Genomic DNA, 24,318 nt, shown 5'->3' on the forward strand with positions numbered 1-24,318 from the left:
GCTTTTAAAATTGCTTGCCCAGGCAAACAATTTCCAGACAACCCAAATTCACAAAGGAGTTGGGATAATGTTTACTGTGATTTAACTTACAATACTCTCCTAAACAACTGTACAGGTCCAGACCGCGCGAGGCTTTTGGCGGTCGGAGCCCGGGAAGCCGGTTACTGGCTACATGCCCATCCTTCGCCCAATACTGGTACTTTCTTGGATCCGGCCTCCCTTAGACTGGCGACTGGTTTGCGACTCGGGGTTTCGGTGTGTACGCCACACATATGCTCTTGTGGCACGGACGTGGACCGACTGGGACACCACGGATTATCTTGTCAAAAAAGTGCAGGCCGTTTTTCGAGACATGCGTCGCATAATGACATAGTCCGTCGGTCTCTTGCCACCATCAATGTGCCTGCTCTTCTTGAGCCGACTGGCATTATCAGAGATGATGTCAAGAGGCCCGATGGAGTGTCCTTAGTTCCTTGGAGCTTGGGACGGATGTTAGTGTGGGATGCTACCTGCGTAGACACACTGGCACCGTCCCACCTCCAACGGACTACTGTAAAAGCGGGCGGAGCGGCGGAAAGCGCCGAAATTCTAAAACGTAACAAATATAAGAGCCTCGGCAGAGAGTACCATTTTGTACCATTTGGAGTTGAAACTCTAGGTCCATGGGGTCCCAGCGCGCATAAGTTGTTCGCAGAAATCGCGAAGCGTCTGGTTGACGTAACTGGTGACCGAAGAGCTGGCGGCTACCTCGCACAACGTATCAGCATTGCGATACAGACTCCGTACTGGCCACGGTCGATGCGCCTATTACAAACACCGCTGTGGGTGGGTGGACTCCCCGGCCTGCGGCTGCGGTGCGGAAGCCCAAACCATCCAGCATATAATCCAAGACTGCCCTATAACGCGCTATGTCGCCGGTCCTCCCGAAGACCTGATCACCCTGAGCGACGAAGCCATAAAGTGGCTGAATGGTCTTAGTGTAGACATCTGATTGTACATATTTGTTTCTATTTTTAAAATATGTTTGCCATACGATTAAATAAATAATTGCGATACAGCGAGGAAATGCCGCCAGCATCCTTGGTACAATGCCTCAAGGGCCTATTTTAGATTTAAGCTAGTTATTAATTTAGTTTAGTAGTACCACTGTATATATATTGTATTCGTGTTGAACATAAAGAAGAATTTATAAGGACTGAATAATCTACAGTTAAACTTTTAAGAAACTAATATGAATCGTAACAAACTTGCTCGATAGAAATACGCTCGACATTGGGACATGATTATTCTGTTGTGAAGATTCAGCATGCATAACAGAAAAAAATAATTAAAAATAAAAGAAAAGCTAAATTTGTTATAAGATGGTTTTTATCTGAATCAAATGAAATACTTTTATAAAATTAAGGTAATTCCGATGTGTCTTATTCTCAAAATATATTTTTAAATCCTCTGTGTTTTCACGGGTACATATTTTCTACATACGCTAAAAGGTACATATTTTCTGCAATTCACCCCAATATCATTATTTTATATTTAATGGAACTATAGGTCTAATTGTATATCTACAAGTTTATATTTGTACGTGATTGTTTGTTTTCGAATTAAATAAAAAAAAATATTGATGAACAAACACTCATTTAAAGGGAGAAGAAACGGCTCAAAAAATTAGGCATTAAGGTAATGTTGCTTTAAAACGTGTAATTATTAATTAATTTTTAAATGTCACCCCTAATAAACGGAAAGAGCTATGTCGCGTCATTTATTGTAAACATACTCTTGATGAGTCTTGAACGAATGTTTGTGTACGAAAGTGTGAAATGTCAAACTCACCGGCCACAGCACCGAGCAGCGCAAACGCCAGCGCAACCAACATGTCTACCGTCAACATCAGAATGTAATGTAACGCGATACTGTGTTATTAGTGGCACGTACTTGGACTCGAAAAAACTAGAATTCCTTTTTATAAGCAAAGACATATGGCAGTAAATTTACTGTGACTACAAAATTTACTATAACAGGACAGGACCCCTCTATATTACCTATTCTCTTTGTTATAAGGAACAATACGACGAAAGAAGTCCCCCTGAATACATTAATAACTTAAGCACAGATAATAAAACTGGACAAGTGCGAGTCGGAGTCGCCCATTTGTTGTTATAGCGGCAACATAAGTACATCATCTGTGAAAATGTCAACTGTCTAGCTATCAGGGTATTCACGGTTCATGAGATACAGCCTGGTGACTAGGGAGTGCAGGTATTGGTTTTCTATACAAATACAGTAACGGAACCGGGAATTCCCGGTGAAATGTCAAACTCACCGGACACAGCACTAAGTAGCGCCAGCGTAACCAACATGTCTACCGTCAACACCGGCGAATGTAATGTAACGCGACACTGTGTTATTGGTGGCACGGACTTGGACACGAAAAAACTAGAATTCTTTCTTATATGGAAAAAATAGTGTATGAAAGAAGTCCCCCTGAATAAATTAAGCACAGCTAAAAGCACAATTGGGTCAAAATTCTTTTTGTCTTGTTTTTTGTCCCCAAAAATGTGACGGAGTGGGGCTGTTTGTACTTACCTACTTATATTTTTTTCTCAAGAGAATTATAATGTACAGCTAGAAAGACATGCAATATAACTAAACATTATTATTTTTTTGATAACTTTGATAAGAGACAAAATTAGAAGCACGACGTGATCAGAAACAAGACAACGAAAAGAATTTTAACATAGGTATATAGTACGAACATAGGTATATATGTATATTAGGTACCCTTTTTCCCAAACACACGTATCTTATGGAATTTCGCACATTTTACTTCATGAGAATAATTCTCATGCCCGGCCAAGGCCTCCGACATGTCATTTTCTATGACGGCTGATCGGTGATCACGTGTTGCTTTCCATACAAAACGAAGTGCCGGAACCTCCGGCCCGGTCTAGCTTCAGTCATCCTTTAACGTAGTGAAACACCAGTAGGAGGACAGAATCAGTCGTGCACCTAACGGATAGCATTGTACGAGTACCTATAGTTTGTCAAAGGACTGTCTCATTTCAATCATAGACAGAGAGAATCATACTATCTTCGTCGTACTAGCACCCAAAAGAAAAGGATGAGTATAGTTTTCCTGGTTCTTACTGATTGACAAATTGGTTTGAGCAACTATATTATTCCAAATCCGCTCCTGCGCAGGTCGGGTTCGGCGCGTGTTTACTAACAAGCGCGCGCGCAGCTCCCTCGAGTGCAGTCTTGCGCCGACGATGCTGCCGCTACTGCTGCTGCTCGGCACGGCCAGTGCAGGTTCGTTTGTCTAAAATATTAAGGGGAGAGTCTGACTGCTTAAACTTGGTGGCGAAAACGACTACCTTTTTTGTTCCTGACAACTACCTACGTTGTCGTAGCCATCGCCTCCTAGATAATGGAACCTGTCACACGACTGCACACCAGTACTCTCCAATTGTCCGTTCCCGGACACTCCTCTATATTTTTTAATCTGTTGCACCTGACTGCGACTTGTTTGCCGACCAGAATCATAAACTTTATAAAGAATTTTTACGTTTTTGCGAATCAACATAGGTAGCTTATTAATTACTGTCATATTTATCTTATACTCTTACAGCTTTTTTATTAAAACTAAAGTATTTGAACAAATTAAATTATTTCAGAAAAATATTTTAATTTGTTTGTACTTTAGTATTGATGGCAGCGCCATCTCTCTCGCTAGCTCGGTATCACATGAGTGATCTAGTTAGAAGGTTCGAACCATATTGTTCTACCTTAGAGATGGCCAGGGGGCGCCATAAGCCTTCAGTAAGAAGTGCATATACTTGGAAAATTTGACCGATGCCGCTGTGACCCGGTGGCCGAGTGGCTTAGGCATCTGCCGCGATAGCAGAGGACGCTGGTTCGATTCCAGCCTGGGGCACTGGAGGCCTTGGTCACTTTTTCTTAGTATATGACATTTATTTCAGTTTATTGCTTTTTTATTACTTACTTGATTTTACAGCGCATTGGCGCCCCCTAGCTGTAATGCTGTAAAATTTTATTTCAATAAATATCAATATCAATTATGGGACATTCTTACACGAACCTAGCCCCACAGTAAGCTTAAGGGGTTACCCGCGGTTTTCATCGATTTTTGACAAGATCTGAGATACGATCCATCGTATCTCCGATCTCCGTACTGTATACTTAATTGACAGCCGCGGCCCGGTCTAGCGTGAGTCAACCTTAAAGCTTTACAGACCAGCACATAATAGCATAGGTATCATTTTGTTACAAATCGAATAAAAAAAGTCCAGCCTCGTCATAGGGTATACCTAACGAAGACTTCCTGACCTGACACAGCTGCACAGTTAAGAGGATACATTAGTGGATATTTTTCCATAAAAAAGTTCTCGACATTTTCCTCTTGGGATTTTGGCCCTAGATGAGTTTTTTCTTATATGAGGTCAGTATTAACAGTATCTGTGTCTGTACGTTTTACTTTTTTTGATATTCTTGTTTTTATAAGAACTGGGTCAGAAACAAAACTGTGTTCGCGTCTTTCCTGTAGACATACACAAGAGTTAAGGGCTATAAAGGTTAATTTTCTTATTTAACCCTTATGCACGTGAAAAGGTCTTCCTTTTATTCAGAGAACTGTGATAAAATCATTACTTACATGCCCACAAGCTGTTAACTATTGCCCACAGGAGAGAAAAATGTACGGTTCGCGCGAACACGCTAGTTTTCTCTCCTGTGGGCAATAGTTAACAGCTTGTGGGCATGTAAGTAATGATTTTATCATAGTTCTCTAAATAAAAGGAGGACCTTTTCACGTGGATAAGGGTTAAATAAGAAAATTAACCTTAATAGTCCTTAACTCTTGTGTATGTCTACAGGAAAGACGCGAACACAGTATTGTTTTTGACCCATCTAGGTTACTTCAAATAAAGCTAAAATCGGCCAAATAAATGCGTCGCAGACGATAGCATACAAAATCGGCAAAAATAAACGCAAAAATCGAAACGGTCAGACACAGATAATTTTCTTTCTCATTCCGTTCCCAACATTTCGTTACGTTGGTTGAGCGTTTCTTTTATTTTTTGCCATATTTATATATTGTCACTTTTTTGCCACTTTTGTGTTATTTCTAGTCAGGATCGCGAGCTCTATCCATCCTTATAGGAGAAAAAAAGTGTCCTAAAATTTCCATACATAAATTTCCGTAAATTTCCATACTTTTTTCAAACTTTCCTTTTTGTTACCGCCATACAAAGTATATGGGGAAATGGTAATACAATAGGAAAAAAAATCTGGGACATTTTTTTATCACAGTAGGATCGAAAGAGCTCGTGATTCTGAGTAGAAATAACACAAAAGTGGCAAAAAAGTCACAATATATAAAAATGGCAAAAAATAAAAGAAACGCTCAGTTCAGTTTTGGAGGAGGTAAATGTCAAGAACGAAACCTCGATTTGCAGGATTTTTTTAAAGCTGCAGTTGTCCTTTTCGCACTAATTTTAGGAGCCGGCCCCGTCAGCGCGACGCGACGGAGTTATTTCTCTATACTGTGAAAAGGCTCAGCTAATATATGCTCTTAACGCGGGGTTCCACCAGTGTGCAGCAACAGCATTTTTAGGGTTCCGTACCCAAAGGGTAAAAACGGGACCCTATTACTAAGATTCCGCTGTCCGTCTGTCCGTCTGCCCGTCTGTCCGTCTGTACATCTGTCACCAGGCTGTACCTCATGAACCGTGATAGCTAGACAGTTGAAATTTTCACAGATGATGTATTTCTGTTGCCGCTATAACAACAAATACTAAAAAGTACGGAACTCTCGGTGGGCGAGTCCGAGTCGCACTTGTCCGGTTTTTTACCCTGAATATGCTTGCGCCGCACAGTGCCGCACACTGGTGGAATCCCGTCACTTTTGACACTGGCAGGTCAGTATCGTATAGAATAGAATAGAATAGAATAGAATAGGTTCTTATTCGTAAACACACAGACAATAGACATACATAGAAAAAAACAGTGAAAAATAAAGTGTCACGAAATGGTCCCATCTCAGCATGTTGCTTCCGACTTCCAGCGCTGATCTTCCGATGAGTCCATCAAGTGAGAAATAATCACGGAAGGTAACAGACAAAAAATAAAATAAAGAAACATAAAGGAAAGAAACATAAAATAAACCGAAAAATAGATTACACACATTTTACACAGCTAATAAAAAAAAAGAGATACAACATGACGACATAAGTAAATACATGACAATAGAACCGATCGAACTTGTACCATCCGGTCGGGTCATATCGTGGCGCGGCATTAGGCGCGCATAACTAGCGCCAGCGGTAGCTACACGAAATTAAATTCGATGACAGATTTGACAACAATAAAGTGAGTGAACCTAATATAAAATTGTATAAAATCTCAATCAGTTTTTACTTCTTTAGTCATGAAAACAATGTTACAATGTTGGCTAAAATACATAAACAAAAAAAAAGTATAGCTATGACCCATCGAACCGACAGTTAGGTGTCAAGCAATAGGGCATTTGACTACCTACTAGTCAAATCAGTTTCTTCTTTTGAACTGTCAAAACGATTTTGCTACTATGGAATTTATATGAAACACTAGCATGTGACGTCACAATCAAATTACCTACTCTTTATAGTTTTATACGGGTTTTAAAATAGAATGCGTCTAAAAATAACTGCCGTCTAAGTTTCTCTATTAATCTTCTGATGCTTTATTTCATACATGGTGTAAAATAATTTATTTTAAATACAGTCAAATACCCTATGGTGGCATCCCGCCTTTGTGGTGTCGGGTAATCTCGCCTCAAATTGACCACTTGTGTAATGCAATAATATTATGAGTTTTCCACGCGTAATATGGTTTTGTTTTGTATTTTTCAACTTCCTGTAGAATGTTGACTTACACCATTGTTTGAGCAATTCGATCGGAATGTTCCTCTGATTGTGTGTAATTATTTCACACGCTGTCTTTGGTATGTTGGGATTTTATTTAATTTCCGTTTTCTCAAACGTTGAACAGAGAAATCGCATTGATTTTCCATTTGGACCAAGCTAACTCTGAACGGCATTTACTGTGACAAAGTGTGCCAATTCTTGTCAAATTTCTAGGTGCAAAGTCTCTTCGATGGACTCAAAAAGGTTAACTATGGGAAGTCATCATTCTCTTGCCCTTGTCCCATTCACTTGGGGTCGGCGCAGCATGTCTTTCTCTTTCACACCTCTCTGTCGCCCGTCACTTCATCATTCACTTGCGTTCGTTTCATATCATCTCTCACACAGTCCATCCACCTTTTCCTCGGTTTTCCTTTCCTCGTACTTTCCTCCACATTCACTCAACATATGGAAAGTCTTATCACTAAAAATCGATCTCTTACTAGATGGTTCTGATACAATTTTGTTAATTTTTGAGACATTTTGACCTATGTATTAACTTTGGTGTTATTATACCGGGTGTGGCCTGTAACATGAGCAAAAAATTAAACTGTAGGCTGTACTCCTCATACTGACCAACATTTGTTCAGCGACTTTTAAAAATAACTTGGGGTTTGATTTTTAATACACTTTAAAGTTTATTCTAAGACGCAATGTATTGCGAATTTAGTTATGTTTAAGGCGTGACAAGCAACGTCAATCACAATGATATGGCGTGGCGATGGCGTTTATTGAAAATAATATTTATTTTGTATGAAAAATAGGGAGTCTAAATACTTCATAATTTTTAAAAGTTGTAGAACAAAAGTGTCACCGTTTGAGGAGTACAATCTCTGTTTTAATTATTTGCTCATGTTACAGGCCACACCGTGTATAGTGATCGTTATCAACGTGCAGTTTTCGTAGCAAAGGGTATGGTTGGCAGAAAAAACAAATACATTTGAATATTCACATTTGTTCTTAATTATAAAATAAATACTTATCTTAGGATTACACCTCTAGATATATCTCTTTACGGTACAAAACCTTTTCCGCCCTAATATATTTTTAAAACAATGTACGTCAAATGACATAAAAATACAACTATAGTTGCGTGCAATATTTTAGAGACTTAAATTAACCTTCTTGTGACTTCTGTTAACGTAGAAAGTTCATTTAGCTATTTAAAATGGATTTTTTCCAATCGACGTGAACGACTGACAGCCAAATCTGTTGAACAAATTTTAGTCGTTTATTCAGTATAATTTGGATAAGTGATTATAAATATGTACATATATAAATCTCATAATTTGTGAAATATATAATGTTTAAAATACTTGCGTATTTGTTTTTTTGGTAACTATACTTTGCTACCAATATAGCACGTTGATAACGATCACTCTTATTAATAAAGATTTGTATTTGTATGTTTTTCAAATATAAAATTTATATTAGATTTATTTATTTCTTCCACAGAGCCTCCCAAAACTCTCCAAAAGCCAATAGACCATTGCCCCAGCGTCGGCTACTTCTTCGAGCGACAGGATCTCCACAACTACCCTGGAACATGCTACCTTTGCTACTGCAATAATGACGGCCAGGCCGTCTGTACCATCAGGGACAGCGAGCGTTGTGACCACAACGATTCAAGTGTAGAAAATACCGATTTTGGGGACTGGAATGTGGAAGGACAAGGAGAAACGACAGAAAAGCATAAACGCAGGTGAGAAAAGATTAAATACTATGTTTAGAACCTAGTTTAGATCTTGGCTGTTATATCTGATGGCGACTTTTCGAGCTTCATGACAACTACTTTGTATGATACCTCTGCAATAATGAGGGCCAGGCCGTCTGTACTATCAGGGAAAGCGAGCGAGTCAAGTGTAGAAAAGACCGATAAGGGACTGGAATGTGAAAGGACATGGAGAATGGACAGAAAAGAATAAAGGCAGGTGAGAAAAGATTAAATACTATGTTTAGAACTTAGTTTAGACCTTGGCTGTTATATCTGATGGCGACTCTTCGAGCGCTGGCTGTCTGTACTATCAGGGATAGCGAGCGCTGTGACCACAACGAGTCAAGTGTAGAAAATACCGATTTTGGGGACTGGAATGTGGAAGGACAAGGAGAAACGACAGAAAAGACAGAAAATAATAAACGCAGGTGAGAAAAGAATAAATACTGTTTAGAGCCTAGTTTAGACCTTGGCTGTTATATGTGATGGCGACTCTTCGAGCGCTGGCTGTCTGTACTATCAGGGACAGCGAGCGCTGTGATCACAATGAGTCAAGTGTAGACAGGACGGATCTTAGTGACAGGACTGATGTGGAAGAATAATGGAGATAGGATAGAAAAGAATAAACGCAGGTGAGAAAAGATTAAATACTATGTTTAGAACCTAGTTTAGATCTTGGCTGTTATATCTGATGGCGACTCTTCGAGCGCTGGCTGTCTGTACTATCAGGGACAGAGAGCGTTGTGACCACAACGAGTCAAGTGTAGAAATACCGATTTTGGGGACTGGAATGTGGATGGAGAAGGAGAAACGGCAGAAAAGACAGAAAAGAATAAACGCAGGTGAGAAAAGATTAAATACTATGTTTAGAACCTAGTTTAGACCTTGGCTGTTATATCTGATGGCGACTCGTCGAGCGCTGGCTGTCTGTACTATCAGGGACAGCGAGCGCTGTGATCACAATGAGTCAAGTGTAGACAGGACGGATCTTAGTAACTGGACTGATGTGGAAGAATAATGGAGATAGGATAGAAAAGAATAAACGCAGGTGAGAAAAGATTAAATACTATGTTTAGAACCTAGTTTAGATCTTGGCTGTTATATCTGATGGCGACTCTTCGAGCGCTGGCTGTCTGTACTATCAGGGACAGAGAGCGTTGTGACCACAACGAGTCAAGTGTAGAAATACCGATTTTGGGGACTGGAATGTGGATGGAGAAGGAGAAACGGCAGAAAAGACAGAACAGAATAAACGCAGGTGAGAAAAGATTAAATACTATGTTTAGAACCTAGTTTAGACCTTGGCTGTTATATCTGATGGCGACTCGTCGAGCGCTGGCTGTCTGTACTATCAGGGACAGCGAGCGCTGTGATCACAATGAGTCAAGTGTAGACAGGACGGATCTTAGTAACTGGACTGATGTGGAAGAATAATGGAGATAGGATAGAAAAGAATAAACGCAGGTGAGAAAAGATTAAATACTATGTTTAGAACCTAGTTTAGATCTTGGCTGTTATATCTGATGGCGACTCTTCGAGCGCTGGCTGTCTGTACTATCAGGGACAGAGAGCGTTGTGACCACAACGAGTCAAGTGTAGAAATACCGATTTTGGGGACTGGAATGTGGATGGAGAAGGAGAAACGGCAGAAAAGACAGAAAAGAATAAACGCAGATGAGAAAAGATTAAATACTATGTTTAGAACCTAGTTTAGACCTTGGCTGTTATATCTGATGGCGACTCTTCGAGCGTCGTGACGACTACCTTGTATGCTACCTCTGCTACTGGAATAATGATGGACAGATGGACAGGCTGTTTGTACCGTCAGAGATAGCGAACACTGTGACCACAACGAGTAAAGTGTGGAAATTAGTGTTTGCGTCACTAGTTTTCCGTCTCTAAATGACTAGCTCTATCTCTCTCCCTTTAACTCGCTGCGCTGCGTCTATCTAGGGTCTCTGTTAAATAAAAGCAAAATCTAAAAAAGTTAATTGGGTTAAGCTATGGTTAGTAATCAACTAACTAATCCATAATGTAAAAATCCAGACAGGAAAATGGGGACTATGTACGGAGAAGCGGTTGTCAACTATTTTAGGGTTCCGTACCCGAAGGGTAAAAACGGGACCCTATTACTAAGACTCCTCTGTCCGTCTGTCTGTCACCCGGCTGTATCTCATGGACCGTGATAGCTAGACAGTTGGAATTTTCACAGATGATGTATTTCTGTTGCCGCTATAACAACAAATACTAAAAACAGAATAAAATAAATATTTACGAGTAAGTGGGGCGTGTAATACAAACGTCATTTTTTTTGCCGATTTTTGCGTAATGGTACGGAACTCTTCGTGCGCGAGTCCGACTCGCACTTGGCCGGTTTTTAAAGATATTCGTCTAATAGGCAGTTTAATAATGTGCCTGTTCAAAAATGTATTGCCTTTACAGAAGATCCCGGCGAGGGTTAATGGATTTCTTCTTCGACAAGGGTCAGAAAGATGGTAAGTTCTTCAAAATCTATTCTAGCTCTGGGATGTCCAAAATATTGAAAATCGTTATAAAGGATGACTCACGTTAGAACGGACCGTGTCCGGGCCGGAGCTTCCGGCGCATCGTTTCCTATGGAAAACATCACATGATCGCCTTTCATGACATAGAAAAGTAAATTCACTGTACATTATAATAGGTACTACAAATGTACAAATTTTTAGGACCGCAAAAAAATGGTGTATTTACTGGATTACGGCACTTAAAATAATTTCAAAATTAGTAATTAAACTTTTTTTTTTTGCATTCCTCTTGTCCATGAGTTTAGATCGGTTATCACGTGCATATAGATCAAATATTCAGTTATAGTCCGGCAAGAAATTGTGGAAAATTATTCAGCCACTTCCTATATACGTATACCTAGTCCGACGAGAAATTGTAGAAAATTATTGAGGAAGTCCTACATAAGAGCGGTTTCGCACTACGTGCGATCCGAATCCGATCCGAACCCGTGAAAATATGGTCCGTAGTAGCCGTAGAACTATTTCTATGGTAAGTTACGCACCGCACACGTTGAATGACGGAAAGAAATCGGATGATGGAGATCAGATCTAGTGCGTAAGTCACCATAGAAATAGTTCTACGGCTACTACGGACCATATTTTCACGGGTCGGATCGGATTTGGATCGGACGTAGTGCGAAACCGCTCTAACTGTCACATTATTGACGTGGCAACGATTTAGTACGGACATTTTTTAGTTCCATTTTATTTAATTTCTAATATTATATATCGCACTATAACTGTCACATTTTTGACGTAAAATGCTTCAACATGGTAACAATTTTCTATGGTAATGATTTAGTTCCATTTTATTCAATTTCTACTATTTTATGTGGCACTTATAAGTCCAGTTTTTGCTGTATTTATTGTCTTGTTTTTCAGTAATGTTGAAGAGTATGGCGCAAGCAAGCGCTGAAGAGTGCAAGCCAAAATCGAGCAAGAGTGTAGGATGTCCACCAAGTACGTTTTATTTTTGACTAAGTATTATCACAAATCACAGTGTGAAGCGCTGGTGGCCTAGCGGTAAGAGCGTGCGACTTTCAATCCGGAGGTCGCGGGTTCAAACCCCGGCTCGTACCAATGAGTTTTTCGGAACTTATGTATGAAATATCATTTGATATTTACCAGTCGCTTTTCGGTGAAGGAAAACATCGTGAGGAAACCGGACTAATCCCAATAAGGCCTAGTTTACCCCCTGGGTTGGAAGGTCAGATGGCAGTCGCTTTCGTAAAAACCAGTGCCTACGCCAATTCTCGGGATTAGTTGTCACGCGGACCCCAGGCTCCCATGAGCCGTGGCAAAAATGCCGGGGTAACGCGAGGAAAATGATGAATGATGATCACAAATCATACTGCATCCAGGGGTCGGCAAAGTTTTGAGAAACAGAATCAACTGCAGTAGGGCATTTTCGCGAGAAGAGATCCAATCAGCTTTTTTCTAAAATGTACTATTTTTTTATTATTATTTTATGTCTTTCCCATCACGGAACAATGGTGTTCCGGACCTTTGGGAGGCGTGCGCGGAGCCGAAGCCAACACGTAGAGGCCCTTTTGACACTTTGACACTTGCTTTATTTTATATTATTATATTAGGGGACATCTTACACAAATCAACCTAGCCCGAATTATGCATACTGACATCATTTATTCAATAAACGTCAATACAAATATGCTTAAATAAAACATTCAATAATAACTTAAGACTAGCCAAGGCCTAGTCAAAAAGTCCCCTCCGAGTTGTCCCTGGCGCAAAGGTACCCATTACACTAGCCGCGTTACCACGTTGCATTTCTAAAATAGGATAAATAAAATAAATAGAATTTTTTTTTCTACTCATAATCACGACGTCTTTCGATCCTACTAGAAGAAAAAAAGCGTTACAAAATTAGTTTTTCCAATCCATAACCATTTTTCAAACACTTTGTACGGCGGTAACAAAATGGAGAGTAGGTAAGTAAAATTTTGGGACATTTTTTTTCTCCTACCTTTTTCTTCTACATTTAAAGAGCTCGTTTTTCTGAGTAGCAAGCGAAAATATTAAATTTACCTACCTTAGAAAAATTGGATCTCTTCTCGCGAAAATGCCCGTAAGAAACCACCAATTGCAACAATCCCGCAACAGTTGAACTTTGTGGCAGTCCTGCCAACGCACTGTTACTGTTCCTTTGTATTAAGAGCCCATCAACGACTCAACGTGCACACTAGCGCCACTGCTAAATAATCGTGATTATTTAAATTTAACGAAAGATAAATGCGTCCAAAGTTAAAACGGCCGTTTTTGTTATGAGTTCATAGATCGACGAATCCAGCAACATAAAAACTAGTTTGATGTAGGTATTCAAAAGGTAATTCAATACAAAATACAGTAGGTAGCGGCATCCTTTTTTAAATATCTTTCGTTAAATTTAAATAATCACGATTATTCAGCAGTGGCGCTAGTGCGCACGTTGATGGGCTCTTAATTTTTGATAACCTTCATCTAATGATTCTTGGTCTCCGAAGGTCTCCATTAGTTAGTTGTTGGTATGTTGGTACAATTCAAAGTTTTTTTTTTCAGAGGACTGGTGCACAGGATGTTTAGTTTGTGATTGTGATGACAATGGCGAGTGGCAGTGTCATGTCATGAGCTTCTGCGAAGATAGTGAGTTGGAATATGTATTTTTATATCCTCCTAGGGCCCAGCCATACAACTGAAAAATACAGAATTTGCCACTGAAATTTGAACCTTTAGTGCAGGGAATAGAGTTGATTTTGCGACAAATGCGACTCTGTTCCAATTGACTATGATTTAAATTTCACAGAACTGAATAAGTACTATAGGAAGGACCTTGGGCCTTTGGAGGATATCAATGGCAATAGGCCAAGCGACAAGAAGGTATAGAGGGAAAGCTTGGAACACAATTTTTGACATCATAACTTTGTTTGGAATAGTTAGGAGATGAAAATATCAAAAGTACCCGGCCGTAGCCATAAAAAGATTTTATATAAAAAAATATTACCACTGTTATTTCAATTGAAAATAAAATACCATAAGACTAACAGAATAAATAAGTTAATTAATTACTTAACTTCTGGGTTGCTTATATAATAGTATAGTGTTTTTAAAGGTAAAAATCTTCATGACTATGTAGTGATAAAATAAAATCTTGAAGTATAATAACCTTTTTTATTACTGTATTACTTTATTACTAAGAGTTTTTAAAATAACAATGGTCTAATTTCTAGGCCACTCAAATTAGACCCAAAAAAGCGATTAAAGGATTTAATTCCCAGCAAGCTGGAAATCATTTTAATATCTTCATTTGGTACTAAATGCGTAAAATCCGAGTTTGCTCCATCCCAGGAGGTGTGGATTACAAATTACCTTGGATTGACAAAACCACTCGCTGTAGAAGGAACCCACCATCAATTACAATGTCACTACTTAGGTTATTGTGGATCAGACACTGGTGAAAAAAAAATAGGATTTAAAACGATTATACCAAAAAAAAGGTGGCGGCCATTTTTTACAATCTTTGACTACGAATTCATATTAAGGTATCGTTCGGATGCTCAGATGTCAATTTTTATCATGATTAGAGAAAATTTTCCGGTGCACGTACAGTTTTGGACTACAAGCAAAAAAACTGAAAAAGAGCATAAATTTTTTCACTACTCCTGGAATGGAACAAACTCAGATACACTAATTGAGAACCAAATGAAGGTATTAAGACGATTTCCAGCTTGCTGGCAATTACTACTTAATACCTGGAATAAACCTAATTTGACTGGCCTATTGACCGTCATCCTACTTCGTTAATAATTTCAGAAACTCCACGACCAAAAGCTAGAGTATATGAAAGAATGGAAACCACAATGAAAGCTCTTCCGAAAAAGAAAAAGGACAAAAGATCTGATGTTAAACACAAGAAAAAACCTAAACCTAAAACAACCACGACTAGCACGACTACCACGACAAGCACGGCAACAATTAAGCCAAAAATTGCTGTAAAGACGCTAAGGAAGCTTACACGCAAAGACCAAATAAATAATAATACTCCAGTTGTAGTCATTAAGAAATATATATCAACTATATCTCCAATACAGTCCCAACTTTTGCTACAGTATAGAGATGACCCTCAGAGACTGGCACAGATACTGTACCAGCAATATGAAGCCGCTACTAAAACACCACGCGATTCCCACGCTGTCAAACGTGAAATCAAACTGGAGAAGATACTGAACAATAAACAAAAAAGGCATTTCGAACTAAAATATAACGCTAGAGGTAGAAAACCAATGAACGTCAAAGGAGGAGGAGGAGGATCAAACGTCAATGACTGGGACATAAACTTGAGGCCAAGGAAAATAGAGCGAGACCATCTGAAAACTTTCACTAACACTAACAGTTTTTATTCTAAACAGAACGAACTGCTGACTCCGGAAGAAAAAATCCGCAAAAAAAAGGCACAGCGTGTTAATAAACATAAAAAGCATGATAAAGGTAGTCAGAGAAAGAAAGAAACAGTTATTCTTATTCCTAGAATGAGAAGGAACAAGAGGAATATTCTGCCGCTGATCGAGGTTCCTACTATTTCAACTAATATGGAAAATGACACGGGTAGGCAATCTTAATTACATATATATTATTTGTGTCGCTTAACTTCAAACTCAGGTAAATTCATTCGATCCTCTCAGCAAATATCTATTCTTTATACCAAAATCGCCTAATCTGACAGATGGATTTAGCCCAGTTTGAAGTTAAGCCACTCATTTAAAAGTACGTCACATCATATATATACAGGCTGATTCATGAGACGTGAGCATGATTAATCATGCACACTCAGTAACTGATAATTGATCGATCACCGTCGTATTTAGGTGAAACAACCACACTTTTTCCTATTTTTTTACTTTTTGGTGAGGGCAAATTTAATTCTCTACAATCATGGTCATCCTACAAGACCTAATTAATAAACATAAAACCTCTTTAATCGTAATGAAAGCATTTTGATTATGAAGAAAATAAACTGTCAAACTTGAGTGAGATAGTTTTCAAAAGTAACCAGACCGTGATGACATTCAATTTGACACAGAATATCGGCAGTTTACTATTTTAATTTTAGGGTGACCATGCATGTCGTAAATAAACTAGCAAAAAGCAGAGCTTTGTAAGGGCTCGCGGAGTTATTTTACCTAAACGTACCGGACCGCGACTTTGATCCAATTCGAGGCTTGTTTAATGTTCGATCAACTTCGATCGAGTGGATGGGTACGTAATAAGTCCGTTAAGGCCGTAACACACTATCGCACCGCACCGCGACATTGGTGCGTCGCACCCATAAGTGAGAGCGGGAAAGAGATATCTGTTTCTCGCTCTTACTTATGGGTGCGACGCACCAAGGTCGCGGTGCGGTGCGATAGTGTGTTACGGCCTTTAAGAACGCAACTATAAGTGAGAGCAAGAAAGAAATATACTAACCGGACCCCGGTTGCTGTCCGGTACGCCTGTTTATTACAGCTTTTACTTTGTCCATTAAAAACGTGTCCAGACGACAAAATCAAATTGCCAATATCATACACGGTCGCCCAGTACTGTTTGTAAGGATGCCAACTGCTCCACTAGGTACTGCCAGGGTTCAGCATCACCTCTATCTTGGGTACTACTCTCCTAAGTGCTCATCAAGATGAGTCGGATGACCAAAACATAATGTGCCTTTGTTGCCCCAAACCTGAGTTCCACTAGGAACTGCCAGGGTTCTGGGTCATTTTGTTGAACTGCACGCCGACTTTGCAATTGGCGTGCAGGCGGCGCGGCGTGTAGTTCCCATACAAGTTGCAGTCGTGTGTCGGCCCCAGGTCACTGAAGTTTGTATTAATATGCTTATATTTATTTATAATTTTAGCAGTTCCAAGCAATAGTAACACTAAAGGCGCCATTCATTAATTACGTAAGACAATTTTTGCCAGGTTTTGACCCCCTCCAACCCCTATGTAAGAAATAATAAGAATAGGCTGACCCCCTTCTTCTCCCACCCCCCTATATCACCATATATTACGTAAGAATCTAAAGAATGAGTACCTACTAGGGATGTACCGACTAGTCGCCGACTAGTCGGGAAAGCCGACTATCCGGCCACATTTGTAGTCGGCGATTAGTCGGCGACTAGTCGGCAAAAATGGCCGATTAGTCGGCACTTTATTAGTGAAAGAAAAACAGAAAAAAAAAGAAATCAACAGTCAATATTTACCATATGTTTTATGTTTATTTTACTAAAATACCTATTCAGGGTGCAAACGAAAACTTTTGTTCATATAATGGACCGTTTGATCGTTATCGTATGTTGGTGGGCTGGTGTTTTCCTCTACAGATCGATCTCAACTGATTCTCGTGTAATTTCATGTGCAAGTTCGATAGTTATATTTTTTATTATTATTCAGTATTTGTTTTTTTTTTATGGTGGAGCCATGAGGAACTATTAATGTTAATGAAAAATTTAGAGATTTAGTCAGGGAAAGTTGCTCGTAAAGACGCTGACTACAGGGGATAAGTTCTTAACTGGCGACTACGTACGGGAAAGAGAGCCTTGGAAATACCTCCTACAAGCTGTACTGACGGTCTGCTCAGGATCGTAAAATAAAAGAACTAAAGACAGAAATTGAACGAGGATTCTTGTGATAGGTCTTTGAACCTGTAGAGAACACCTTTTAGCCAAGCTAAATTATGATGAATAGCGCAACCAAAGGAGCAAAACTATTGTTTTTCACCTGAATTTATACGATACTAATGATCTGGCCGACTAGCCGACTAGTCGGCCGACTAATCGGCCATTCGAGCGCCGATTAGTCGGCTAGTCGGCTAGTCGGCCAAATCAATAGTCGGTACATCACTAGTACCTACACGTTTGGTTTGTTTTAGTGTTTATTTATCAAAAAAAAATTTTTTACGAATGTGATATTTGTACCTGTACAAAGGTACTTGAGCTCGTTTAAGCTAACTCTGCACCGTGTTTCATAGCATATATAGTGTGGAAGTATTATTATTATGTATTTTAAACGTCATAATTACATAGAAATTAAAAAAACGCATTATGAAAACCCCCTCCCTCCCCCTTGTAAGATAAGATATGTTCGATCCCCCTCCACCCCAAAATCGTCTTACGTAATAAATTAATGGCGCCAAAACCGTTTCTCGAACTGAAAATACCCGATTTAAGTTTGCTAACACAACATGACTGATCAGTTCATCAGCGTCACAGAACATACGAGTAAATTGACCTCCGCAGTGAATATACCTAGAGCAAGATTGATTGTTCTTTCTAGTAGGTATTCACAGAAACTTAATTGCTAAATTGGGAATCAAACCAAGCGAAGCGAGGTGGGTCTGAATCCAAAATTTTAATCCACTTTTGTATTCATCGTTGTTAATGGCGTAAGCGCCATCGACATTATTGAAATTTAAAACACCACATAGGTATCGTTGTCTGAGTACCCACAACACAAGCCTTCTGAGCTTACTGTGGGGCTTAGTAAATTTGTATAAGAATATCCAATATTTCTTTATTTATTTACTACTAACGCCATCTGTTAGAGAAATAAATAATTAACATTAGCACGAATGTTAATTCATCATTTTGCCAACAGATGGCGCTAGGAGTAATACAAAGTGTTATTACTTTATTTTAATATTTTTAGGTTTATAAAATGATATTTTTATGTTTGATAACACATCTAGACATGAATTTAAATTACTATGTTAAATTTCAAACCTAACAGTGCAGTAGTTTTTCCGTAAAGTGTACCACAAGAATGAATAGTTCGTCGAATAGCTTTTCTTTCAACACGACTAGAAAATTAATAACTTTTTTTTCAACACGACTAGAAAATTAACGTTAACCTCACTAATACTGATACGAAACAGTTGCTTATAATTTACGAAATGCGCAGTGTTAATCCTGCTCACGTCTCCTGAATCAGCCTGTATATACTAATCGTCTAGTGACCGCTTGTAATTAATGCAATTTTTTATACATTAATGAATGGTTTCTTTCAGTGAACATCTCTGTAGTAAACGATGGCCAAGTGGAGGCATTGACGAGTGTGATTGGACTAAACGAAAACATTTCATCGGACCTAAACAACTATAGATATACTATTGATAATATTGTTACGACAAAATACGACGATGAAGTGAAAAACAGTGGTGTTGTTTACGAATCAACGATAAAGTATGTAGATATAATTACAAATGATTACCATGATTTGGACACCGAAAATATTACAGCTACGACCACGCCTAATTATACGAATATAGAAGTAGAAACCACTACTCAGCAAATAAACTACGACGTGACATCAGTAGATTTAAATAATTATACTATCAACGAAACATCGACTCAAGTTAATCAGTTGGATTTAGAAAATATTCATATTTTGGAAACGACTACTTCAATTGATTATCCTTCCTATAGTAATGTTTCTACTGACAAGGGATTCACAACCGATGACACATATTTGGAAACAACTACTGTTATCAAAAATCGAGAAATAAACAAAACAGATAATAAAATGAATAACAACACAGAAAATATTATGAATGTGACAGAAAACATTATGAAAAAAGGTTATATTACAGATATAGACAAAATTATAAAAGATCTTAAAAAATATACATTAGACAAATGGAAAAAAACTAATAAAACAAATGAACTATATGTAAATATGTACACAGTTAAGCCAAATACCTCAATCAGTAGAACATTTAAATCAAGTACAGCGGATTTTAAGAAAATGCTGCAAAATATTTCTCGTAACAGAACAAAACATAATTCACAACAAAATCGCATGATTGCTATAAAATATTTGAAAAAATTATATAGTCAATTACTGTCAACAAAAAATAATAAATCTCAGCTCAACAACATTGCTGTCATGGAGTCGATATGTGATACTTTTGGGCCGTGCAAAATCAGCACTAATAAAATGGAAGTATTAAATTATAAAATTACTGAACTTATATTTGAAACTAAAAAAGCTTTAAACGTAATAAGAATTATCAGAGGTATTTTGCAATTACTTAGTGATGAAGAAAATAGCACTGGCAAACACATAAATGACGAGGCGGAATTCAAAAGTTATGTAAAAAAATTAAATGCAATATTAACAGATAGTTATAAAAACCCATTAACAGAAACTGAAATGACGCAGATGAATTTTATTAAAAATAATACAAAAATATTCGTAAATTCAATTGGAAAATTTGCTTTTATTCTAAATGATATTTTAGGATTAATACATTCAGAGAGAATAAAATTCAATAATTTCCGAAAACGCAAAATTTTAATCAAGAGAGTTACTAGACATAGAGTTAGTGAACCATTACATAAAATAAAAACACTTTTCTTGAAATTTAACGTGCTGCAGAACTCATTTATGCGAAACATGTATCAAGCAATATCTGATCTGGAAAAAGAACATGAGCAAAATGCTTTACTTTATGAAAAAAGCGTAAATTATCAGCGAGATACAAGACTCAAAAAGTCTGTTGACAGGTATATGAATAAAATAAATTACAATCTGGAGAAGTTGAAGGTTTTAGCCCTAAAGATGGGCGCAAAGGGAAGAAAAAAGAGAGATCTTATGGACGATGATGATGCTGTGGAATATCTGCTGACACTGATGGAGTATTTGTTGAAACACAATAATCCAGTAAATTCTCCTCCAGGTGTGTATCGCTTTAAATAATAACAAAACGGCTAGTGGTAATTGCCGAGGTAATTGCAGTCTGCATTTTATATCACTTTGTAATTCGTATCCAAGAATAATTAGTCAATCCGCAAGCCATATGCATAAGTAGGTACCTAATATTAGTTACCTACATAATATATACAGTCAGCAGCATATGTTGCTAAGCGGGCTAGGTGCTCAAAATGATTTTGACGCGACTTTATTGTTAAAAGAATAAGAGCGTGTTAAGGTAAATTTGAACGCCTCGCCCGCTTAGCAACTTCTGCTGCTGACTGTACATTCATAATTTACATGTCATAAAAAGCCCTAATTGATAATAATAATTTTACAATTTGACTTACAGTAGCAGATGGAATAGACTTGCTAATAGATGCGATTAGACGAGCTCCGGACATAAAGCCGATTAAGAAACATATGTCTTTAATGCCCTCATTTCCTAAGGTTAAATCAGCAACTAAAACAAGTGGCGAATCTGAAGATGACAATTCAAATAACAAAAGTTCAAACGAAGATATTAAAGATAATTCGAGTTTTGATAAACAATATTTTAATGACACACGAATAGTGACGCCAAATAACGAAGAGCCTGATGAATACAGAAGAAAGACTACAGATGCATCTGCAGGCATAACGACATCAACAACTACAAAATATGTTGACGTTGAAGATATGGTTTTTAACGGGGATAAAATACCAAAAGTGTATATGGCTACGATTCCTATTTATGAAAACATTGATGATAGTGACATTGAAAAAGAAGAAAATACACCAAATGTTCACAAATCAGAAATAGAAATAAAAAAGAACAAAACAGCTAAGGATGTGGAAGTACCATCTATCTCGACAAATAGATCTATTTTAGATACGGGTGATAAAAAAGAAAATAGCACTACAGCCACAGAAAAACCAATTATGACACAATTTGATAGACTGAATGAAGAATACGAAAAACAAATGAAAGGAAAAGCTCCGTCGCCGAAGAATCTTAAGGCAAAACGCAAGAAAAATAAACGTCCACGAAAGAAACCGAAGTTTGGCAGTAAAAGCGATGTCAGTACCATTACGAAAGAAGTAGACGAAGAGAAAACTAAAAAGAAAGTTATAGTAGAAGAAGGCTTACTACGGAAACACATTGTCACTTCTACAGAGGACGATCCTTTTCAGACGGATGATGAAAGTCTCTCAAGAGACGTAACGCAGTTAAATTCAATGCATAATGAGGTTTTTCCTAGTTATTTTTCTTAATTCATTATGGTTTAGAAAAATATGGCACATATAATTGAGTCATACACAGACAGGATTTTAAACGTCTCTTCTATCCTCCTAAGACCCAAGGTCCTACTTATAGTAGCTCTTCAGTTCGATGAAATTTAACCCATATTCAATTGGAACAGAGTTGCATTTCTTTTGTTTCGTTAAATTTTCAAACAATTAAAAATCAACCCTGCTATAGGTTTAAATTTCAGTGGTAAATTTCGGGTTTTTCATTTATATGGCTGGGCCTTAGGAGGCTATACCAGAAAGTTAAGGATTCTATACCTTTAAACGAGCATATATATTTCGGGGATCTTGGAAACGGCTCTAAAGATTTCGATAAAATTTGCTATATGGGGGTTTTCGGGGGCGATAAATCGATCTAGCTAGGTCTTATCTCTGGGAAAACGCACATTTTTAGGTTTTTATATGTTTTCCGAGCAAAGCTCGGTCTCCCAGATATTTATATCTATTCTGCATACCATGGCAGTATAATTTTAACATAAATAGCTAATGATATTGCTGAGGGCTATGACGAGCAAAAATTTAAACAGAATTAATTATATTTTCAAATGAATCCCCAAAAAAGTTAAACAAAGAAAAAATATGATTTTTTTACAAAACCTTAATCATATCTCCTCATTAATAAACCTTAAATAATTGAAAATTTTAGATTTCGAGAAATTAAGTTTCGTACGTTGCAAGTTTCGCGCTGCGCGCCATATCTTTTGTCCCCTTCTTAACTTTCGGATACAGAAGATCATGAGAACATTCAATCAGTGTGTGACGCAATTATTAATTTGTATTACCTATTTATAAATTATTTAGAAATTTGGCACTAGCCTCATAGGGATGCTGTTTAGCAAATATGTATCAATGCACGTTGATTTTGCAATAAAATGTCAACTTTTACTTAATTTTTGGGTTGACTTATTATTGCAAAATGAATGTGGGTTGACACATTTTTGATAAATAGCATCTAATTTAGAATCTATCAGTTATAGATTATTATCACATCTATCATAAACGATTTACCACTTATAAATGATTTTAGTTATACGCACTGGACAAATAATGTATCAGAATTGTTATTTTAGTTTTAGCAGTTTAGTTACTACGTAATTTTCAAACTAGGAAATAATAAATATTCATTTTGTTGCATGTTGAAAAGTTTACACGTAAAATTAATATTTATATACGAGAATGACGTTATTTAAAAACAATGGCTGTCTTTTATTATTCAACACTTATTTATTCAAATATATCGTGTACTTTGTCACAAAAAAACATTGTATGTACAGATGTAGTGGGTAATTATTTTCCATCGTTATTCACGGAAACGTTCGAACGTGTCTTGCTATTTTAGTCGGTCTCGGTACAAAAAGTACTGAGGTTGACTGAAGTAGCATGACAAATCCGAACCGAGAAAATACGATGGAAAACAATTATGCACTAGATCTGTAGTATGAAGTATATATATATATATATAAGTATAAGTAAGTATATATCCAACATAAGGCATTCAAAAACGAAACTGAAATAATAGTCAAAATAGTTACTTTATGTCCCGAATCCGAAGGGTGAATTGAATATCGGAACCCTATCATTTTTCCCTTTCTGTAGAATCACAATATTCACAATAGGTAGCTAAACTGAAAAAATTGCCTAACTCATTGTATATTTTCAAAAATAACTGATCTTAATTTATAGTGAAATAAATTTTGATCAGTATCCTAAAACCGATTTGTTGTTACAAATCGACATGTAGGCAGATGTAACATATTTTGCATGACCCAATTTTTGTTTAACAAAATATTTTGTTTTTGTTAATATTGTTATGCAAACCTTTCTTTCAGTGTAGTTGGAACATCGTCAACTCAATTTGATTGAGTATATCAATCAAATGCGAGTTGGTCAAGTAATTAGCAGAAATATTTTTAAATATAAGTAATATAAGTATCTTTAAATGAAAGTATGTAAAAATGTTTAACTCCTCATTTTCCATAAAAGAAAATGAATTTATATGGAAATAAATTAGAATTTTAAAACTGGTTTTAAACCATGTTTCGCCATGTTATCAAATAATCAGTTTATTTTATGTTAACTTCTTATGTATGTAACTATTC

At 37.4% G+C, this 24,318-nt stretch overlaps 2 protein-coding genes and 1 long non-coding RNA gene across 5 annotated transcripts in view; 2 read left to right on the top strand and 1 right to left on the bottom strand.

Annotated features, from left to right (window-relative positions):
- The window catches only part of LOC134800701 (uncharacterized), a 29,809-nt gene extending 27,929 nt beyond the window's left edge, over window positions 1-1,880 (bottom strand). For both annotated transcript variants that reach the window (XM_063773200.1, XM_063773201.1), the window contains exon 1: window positions 1,831-1,880. In XM_063773200.1, coding sequence (XP_063629270.1) covers window positions 1,831-1,873 — 43 coding nt within the window. In that variant the 5' untranslated portion in view covers window positions 1,874-1,880. The remainder of the gene's footprint in view (window positions 1-1,830) is intronic.
- LOC134800869 (uncharacterized) overlaps window positions 1-24,318 on the top strand; it is a 417,476-nt gene that overhangs the window by 7,803 nt on the left and 385,355 nt on the right. The gene's annotated exons all lie outside the window — the stretch shown is intronic.
- Window positions 3,206-22,610, top strand: LOC134800462 (uncharacterized protein MAL13P1.304-like). 2 transcript variants are annotated; one of them, XM_063772924.1, is made up of 8 exons: window positions 3,206-3,306; window positions 8,412-8,658; window positions 11,113-11,165; window positions 12,096-12,173; window positions 13,770-13,853; window positions 15,021-15,812; window positions 19,245-20,915; window positions 21,282-22,610. In XM_063772924.1, exons 1-8 carry the CDS (start codon window positions 3,267-3,269, stop codon window positions 22,181-22,183), a joined length of 3,867 nt encoding a protein of 1,288 aa, XP_063628994.1. In that variant the 5' UTR covers window positions 3,206-3,266; the 3' UTR covers window positions 22,184-22,610. The 2 variants fall into 2 exon arrangements, with proteins under 2 accessions (XP_063628994.1, XP_063628995.1); XM_063772925.1 differs by having other exon boundaries at window positions 21,285-22,610.

Source organism: Cydia splendana, chromosome 20 (assembly GCF_910591565.1).
Source record: "Cydia splendana chromosome 20, ilCydSple1.2, whole genome shotgun sequence".
Taxonomy (NCBI): Eukaryota; Metazoa; Arthropoda; class Insecta; order Lepidoptera; family Tortricidae; genus Cydia; species Cydia splendana.